At 37.5% G+C, this 8,030-nt stretch overlaps 1 protein-coding gene across 1 annotated transcript; it reads right to left on the minus strand.

Annotated features, from left to right (window-relative positions):
- Window positions 1-6,887: 6,887 nt before the first annotated feature.
- On the minus strand, window positions 6,888-7,826 carry LOC116600174 (olfactory receptor 52A1-like). The gene has a single exon (XM_032360300.1). The coding sequence runs from the start codon at window positions 7,824-7,826 to the stop codon at window positions 6,888-6,890; it is 939 nt and encodes a 312-aa protein (XP_032216191.1).
- Between the last annotated feature and the right edge of the window lie 204 nt (window positions 7,827-8,030).

The raw sequence follows: 8,030 nt of genomic DNA on the forward strand, positions 1-8,030 counted from the left end.
CTGACATTTACTTAGGTGAAAAAAAAAGGGTTTGAACTATAGAGAAATTTTAATCTTTTTCTCAAGCTGAAGAATGGAAATGATTCAGAATCTTTGTGCGGTAAGAGGAAGAGTCTATCAAGACTGTATTCCGTGCATCTGTCTGAAAGACTAGATGGTCTTAGTTACAGTCACACAGTATTTGACTTGTGTCATTGGGTCAGGTCCTAGGGAGTAGACCTGTTCCTTTGGCATTGAAAGGATCTCTGACTCCCATCTTGTCATAAACTGCCATAAAATTACATTTATCCTAGAAAAACCAGTGGTGTAGGATGGCTGTGCGGTGTGCCAGGTCAGCACCCAGGGGCTTAGGAGGACTGGTTGTGGCTATCTCCTCCTAGTTGCGCACTCAGTGATGTCATGTTGGCAGACTGTATACAGCCATACCCGGAGCCGTTACCCCAGTAAAAGGAGCAAATTACATACATCAGAGTTTCAACTCTCCATCAGGGTAACTGTGATGGGCTTAATATAAATAAAATATTTTCAGAGAAAACAAGAAGAATACTCTTCAATTAGAATATGAAGGAAGCTGAGGTGAGGTCAGCACATTCTGAACTACAGTAAAGAGTAGTAAATAGTAAGAGAGTAGTAAACTACTCTTTGTCTAGAGAATATAATATTATTTTTAACATATTGAATGAGTCACAGGATACTTTAGGGAAATCCCCAAAGTGTTTGAACATCCCAGAATCATAAAGCTATTGAAAGTTAGAGAGGCAATTACTCTTAGATATGGTTTAGTTAAAATCCATTAGAGCTACAGAGAAATAAGATGTTTTGGAAACAATGGGACTCCTTATTTGGTAATAGATACATTTCTTTAAAGCTTCTGAGGATTTTACTAATTAGAAATAATCACCTGTGAGAAATAAAATAGGGACTACAGAGCACACATTTTCAGAAGTGGCTCCTTATTCCACAAATGTTCCATAGATAATCAGAAACAGAAGTATAATTTTTAAATAGAACTGTGTTAGAAGTGGAATTGAATAGGTTTTACTACAATGGTTGATAAAGTTTATCAAGCAAGAGATATAAGTTCATAGGAATCATGAGGAATACAAAATAGAAGGACCTAGGCATGCCTATATTATTTGTCAAAATGTCTGAATTCAAATGGGAGTCGGGGTCCTTATCATGCAGAGAGGAGATGGACCAGGGAAAAACTTATGTGGGCAAAGTCCTGACTGCCAGATTCAAAAGCAGACTTGGTATATTCATCCAGTGACATTTCATTCAGACATAAAAATAAATGAGCTCTAAATAATGATACAATGATTGTATTGTATAGAAATATGTGCTTTTTACACTTATAATGAATATACTATATGGTTGAATTACTATGTTATACACCTAAAACTAATGTGATATTGTACCAACTATACTCAAAAGTAAAGTAAAATAAAATAAAAAGTTCTGTTTATACTGCAATATAGGTGAAACTTGAAAGCTTTATGCTTTGTGCAAGAAGTCAGGCATAAAAAGCCATGCATTGTATTATCTACTCCTTGAAATGTCCAGGTCAGTTAAATCCATAGAGATAAAATCACACATGTGGGTTCCATAAACTGAGAATAGGATGAGTGGAAAATAGCTGGTAATGGGAATGGGGTATCTTTTGGGGGGTCATGAAATTGTTCAGGAATTAGAGAGTAGAGTCAGTCATACAACTTTTTAACTTTACTAAAAACCATTATCTTTCTACCCTTTAAAGTGTGAATTTTATTTTAACCCATGGCTAATTTTATACTAAGAAGATGAAAGGTGGAGAGAGGTCATGTATTGTAAGTTACTCTATCCAAATTAGTCATTTGGAAAAAAGGTTGGCAAAAACCCAGAAGGTGAAGTCATGTCAGTTCCTCTACTAACCTACAAGTCTTTACATATTAGCAAACACTCTTCACTTGCATGACTGATTAACTAACTTTTCTTTGTATATCTATATATCATGCATCCTTTCTTTGGAAGAACAGACAACTCTTGGGATGCCTGGGTGGCTCAGTCAGTTAAGTGTCTGCGTTCAGCTCAAGTCATGATCCCAGGGTCCTGAGATCAAGTCCCACATGGGGCTCCTTGATCAGCGAGAATCCTGCTTCTCCCTCTGCCTGCTGCTGTCACTGCTTGTGTGCACTCTCTCTCTCTCTTTCTGGTAAATAAATAAATAAATAAATAAATAAATAAATAAATATTTTAAAAATAGAAAAAGAACAGAGAACTCTTGCATGTCACAACACAGACCCCCTTGCACTAAGAAGCAGGATCCTCACTTGCACAACCTCTGAGCACTGGGATAACTTCTGTAGCTGGCACCATGGCTTCTGCACATAATCAAGAAATGTTATAGGTCTCAGTACTCCCTTTATTGATTAGTGCCCTATATCCATTAAAAAAAAATCTCTGGGCCAGGCAGAAACCACAGAATGGCCGTTGGACCAGGATCTGCCTTCTCCCCAGGTAGCCAGCCTCCTGAATAATGCCCATATTGCTTTCCAATCAACACTTTTCTCTTGAGTTTTGGCCTTTCCAGGCACAGGGAGCCAAACTTGGGTTTCCTTATCAATGGGCCAGTGCATTTTTTCACCATCACCTGAAAGCCAACATCAAGAGTGAGAGGAATGAGCTCCTACACCCCATGGGTCAAAACTCACTAAAATTCAAACCTTTCTTTGTCTACTCTCGTCCTAGGAAAAACCCATGGTTTATTGGAAGCTCTCTCATGAAGCACTGAGAAATAAAACCCTTGGAAATGTTAACTCAATATTTATTTATCAGATTTTAAACACACAAATTAAAAATGAACTCAAATCAGAAAGTGCTCAAAGGAAACAATAAAGTACTTCATAGAAAGGATTTACAAGTAGAAGAAAAACAGCATAATCATTGCACTCTTTTTTAAATGCTAATTGTGCCCTGGGGCAAATGATACATTATATGTTAATTTAAAAAAGCATTTAAAGATGCTAATTATAAAGACAATCATAATTCACCAGATTGTCAACACTTAAAAATCTCAAACATAACCAGTGTTTTTGAGAATTCAGACATACAAATGCCAATAGTCAGTGTTATAATTGATCTCTTTGAAGGATCACTTGAAGTTTCTAGAGATCATTAAAATGACCCTATACAAAATATATTTTTCTTTTCCACATAAATTCCTGTTCAAGAACATATTCTATAATTGTCCTAGTCAATGTGTGGGAGGATAGAGAGTCCTGGTTATCCTCTTGACCTTGCAATGACCCATTTGTTTTCCTTTGTTTCCTTTTTAGGTCTCAGATTGGAGATGGTCCTGGTACATCAAAGGTCATAATAATGGAACAATCTGGACTCTAGCATAGATATTTTACCATAATGATAATTGGGGATGGTGAAAACAGCTTCTGGTTTCACATTATGTCTCCCAGTAAGCTTTATATTCCCACTATTTCTACGATGACTGTCAGGAGTAGTCATTGTAAGATATATTTCAAACTTCTCCAAAAAAACTCGCTATTATAGTAGACCACCCTATGCTGACCTGCTGTTTGTTTTTGGATAGCCCACTAGCTGAGTACAGTTTTTACAGATGAACTGCTGCAATCAATGTGGTGAAGGGAATATTTTTTTTTTTTTTTATCTTTGCTTTTCTTTTTTTTTTTTTTTTTTAAATTTATTTATTTATTTTTTATTTCCAGCATAACAGTATTCATTATTTTTGCACCACACCCCGTGCTCCATGCAATCCATGCCCTCTATAATACCCACCACCTGGTACCCCAACCTCCCACCCCCCGTCCCTTCAAAACCCTCAGATTGTTTTTCAGAGTCCATAGTCTCTCATGGTTCACCTCCCCTTCCAATTTCCCCCAACTCCCTTCTCCACTCTAAGTCCCCATGTCCTCCATGCTATTTGTTATGCTCCACAAATAAGTGAAACCATATGATAATTGACTCTCTCTGCTTGACTTATTTCACTCAGCATAATCTCTTCCAGTCCCGTCCATGTTGCTACAAAAGTTGGGTATTCATCCTTTCTGATGGAGGCATAATACTCTATCCCCAGGGGTACAGGTCTGTGAATCACCAGGTTTACACACTTCACAGCACTCACCAAAGCACATACCCTCCCCAATGTCCATAATCCCACCCCCTTCTCCCAAACCCCCTCCCCCCAGCAACCCTCAGTTTGTTTTGTGAGATTAAAAGTCACTTATGGTTTGTCTCCCTCCCAATCCCATCTTGTTTCATTTATTCTTCTCCTACCCACTTAAGCCCCCATGTTGCATCACCACTTCCTCATATCAAGGAGATCATATGATAGTTGTCTTTCTCTGCTTGACTTATTTCGCTAAGCATGATACGCTCTAGTTCCATCCATGTTGTCGCAAATGGAATATTTGACTTTCAGCCCCACTTAAGCAGAATGCTATCTCCCAGAAAGAAAGAAATTCTGTTCTTCTACTTTAGACTGAATTATAGAAAAACTACACAATTATGATTATTATTGTTCATATTAGAATTTGAATATCATTAAAACATTTTGTGCAAATATATTTTTTATCTTGCTATCTAAATACATATGTATAGTCTTGAATTGCCCCTTTGCCCACAAAGCCTAAGCTATGTACCAGTCTCTTTCTTTAGGAGTTTGCTGAACCCTGACTTAAAAATTAAGAAATTACTTCTTATTACTTCCTTATTCCTAAGGAAATTATGTTATTTAAGAACAACAACCCTGGGACGCCTGTGTGGCTCAGTCATTTGAGTGTATGCCTTCTGCTTGGGTCATGGTCTTGCAGTCCTGGGATGGAGTTCTGCATCAGGCTCCCTACTTGGCAGGGAGCCTGTTTCTCCCTCTCCCTCTGCCTGCTGCTCCCTCTGCTTGTGCTCTCTCTCTTTCTGTCAAATTAGTAAATATTTTTAAAAAATAAATTATAATCCCTATAGGCAATCCATTATAGTCATATCATATATTAATCGTATAATAAATATTGACATTGAACATATTTTCAAAAGATGCCCCAAGACATCCCCTAGATTTACAAATGTCATTCTCAGAAGTCATTGATAATGTGATGAGCCTGAATGCATTAAACAAGACAGAGTATCAGTCATTTATACAACATGCAGTCTATTTTATAGATGCATTGATTTTAATGTCATAAATCAAATTATGGACATCTGCACTTATGTATATTTTCTATCATCATTCAGCAAATGATCTATGAGTTGAATTTTTCAGAAACAGTCCACTTAGCCATAAGCTCTGAAGTTGTTAATCTTAGTTAAAACACTCCATCTCTTCATTAATTTAACAGCATTTCTTGATTAAAAAACACAATGTGTCATATCCACTGAGAAGATATGTTATCACATGCCGGATAGGTACACACACAGAGACATTTACATGCACACAAAAAGCATTTTTTTACCTCATGGAGAAAACCTCTAATGATATGTAATAACTTTCAGAATAAAGTTCAACATCTTTGCAGAGTGTCCAGGGGCATTATTATTATTATTATTATTATTATTATTTTAACTTAGAGTATAGCTGACACATGTTACATCACTTCCAGGAGTACAGAATAGTGAATCAACACGTCTAAACACTATGGTATGTTCACAGCAAGTGTAGCTACCATCTGTCACCACACAAAGCTAATAGAATACCTTTGACTCTATTCCCTATGCTGTACTTTTTATCCCTGTGACTTATTCATTCCATAAGTAGGAGTTGTATCTCCTGCTCTCTTTTTTCAATTTGCCCTCCATGGCCATATTTGATAACATAGCATCTGTCCCTTTCAAAATTGTTTCTTACACTGGAAAAAAAAAATCTGTGCTGTTGATTAAGCACATTCTCTAATTCATGTCACCTCTATTGCCTACCTGGCATGTTGTGCCCTTCCTTACTGGGCCAATCAGTCATTATTCCTCAGGAGCCAGGCTTCCTAATTAAAAAGCAAAGAACATGACTTTAACTCTCGTGCCTGCTGTTTTCAGTTGAATTTCAATGTTTCCTTACCTTACACTCAGTGCCTACTTCTATGTTCTTGTTCCTTTCCCTCTCTCTTTGTTTCTCTCTTCTTTCCTCCCAGAAATACAAGAAAACAAATCCATGAAACTTAAGCATTGTGTCAAATTTACCACCCTGCTACTATCCCCTTGTACGATAGTTAATATATTGTGCTTTAATAACTTGATGAAGTAATAAAGAAATGACTAGTAGAGGGAACAGAGAAGATATAGATATGTAAAATGGATCACATGATTTCTCATGATTCTTGCATCTCAAAATTCCTGAATGACTCTGGAGATACGTTGAAATTTTTATATTATCATCTCTTATCCATAAAGGTTTTGTTTTGTTTATATGTTTGTTTGCTTTGATGCAATGTGTTTAAAATACATTTCCTCAAAAAAATTTTAGATAACTAAAAATTTCAAGACACACCAACTGAGTATCACTGAGTATCAGGACACTCTAGAACAATGGGTTTGAGTGCATTTAATTTAAGGGATAGATGTATATTTGTGAAAATTTTCGGAGAAGAATCCATTAAAAAAAAAAAAAGCTGGACAAGGGACATAAAAAGAGAAGAGAAAAGGAAATATCATACCTTCACTATTTTGTCTTTGTGTTTCTTCTCATTACCCAGTTGTATGCAAAACCCCAATGACTGATAGTGGTCATGGAGTATGATGACATTAAAATCATAAAATGCGCACAAATTGCACAAAATAAATATACAACTCTGAAGCAGCTCAAATAATGTGAATTGCTAAGCATTATATGTTGTTTTGAGAGACTGTTACTATTGCATGAAAGGGAAGGCCGCAGGTGTTAATCACAGTGGATTTTATGAACATAGCATCTTTACCACGTGAATGCGGATCTGCTTGGTCTTGGCACCATAGACAAGAGGATTGAGAAAAGGGGGGACCAGCAAGTAGAGGCTAGAAAAGAGGATATGGATATAAGGAGGAACATGAGCACCAAACCTATGTGTGAAGAAGGAGAAGAAGGCAAGGAGATAGAACTGGAGGAAGACACAGATGTGGGCAATGCAGGTATTGAATGCTTTCCACCGAGCCTCCTTCTGGGGCAAACGAAAAACTGTGAAAAAGATCTGTATGTAGGACAAAGTGATGAATATCATGTCAAATCCTGCAACAGCAAATGCCACAAACAAGCCATAGATTTTGTTGACCCGCACATTTTCTGCAGCCAGCTTCACAATGGCCATATGCTCACAGTAGGAGTGGGAGATGATGGTTGTGTGGTAAAATTGAAACCGGCACTTTATCAGTACTAGGCATGGGGCTACTAGAATGGCAGCCCTGAGTGCTATCCCAGCCCCTATTTGATAGACCAGCTGGTGGGTGAAGATGGTGCCGTGTCTTAGTGGATAATATATGGCCACATAACGATCTAGAGCCATGGCCAGGAGGATGCCTGACTCTATGCCCTGAAATGTATGAATGAGCCACATTTGAAGCAAGCAAAAGTCAAAATAAATCTCTGGTACATGAAACCAGAATATGCCAAGCATCTTGGGCATAATGGTGGTTGCAAGTGCAATATCTGTGACTCCTAGCATGCCTACAAAAATGTACATGGGTTCATGGAGGCTGCGATGTGACCTGATAATGATCAGAAGCAGGGAATTTCCAAACATAGCAATGAGATACATGGCACAGAATGGAATCCCAATCCAGCACTGCACAGACTCTAGGCCTGGGATCCCTATTAGTGTCAATACAGAAGGCATGAAGACTGTAATGTTGGAGATCGACATAATGTCTTTGGGTCTCCAGAAACAAAAGAATAAACTGTCTCAGTCAGTGGTACTCATCTCTTCTAATTCCTTTCTTATCCAGTCATCATAGTGAATCTCTCTGATTTTGGCATAATGCTAAGTAAGAATTATTCAACTCATTTATACTACTGAAGGTGAAACAAAACAAAACAAAAACATCAGATCCATGGATACCCATCACTG

The sequence above is a fragment of the Mustela erminea genome, chromosome 9 (genome assembly GCF_009829155.1).
Source record: "Mustela erminea isolate mMusErm1 chromosome 9, mMusErm1.Pri, whole genome shotgun sequence".
Classification (NCBI taxonomy): Eukaryota; Metazoa; Chordata; class Mammalia; order Carnivora; family Mustelidae; genus Mustela; species Mustela erminea.

Excerpts from the sequence above, each read along its gene's own strand:
- LOC116600174 (XM_032360300.1), bottom strand. The coding sequence starts at position 7,826 with ATGTCGATCTCCAACATTACAGTCTTCATGCCTTCTGTATTGACACTA.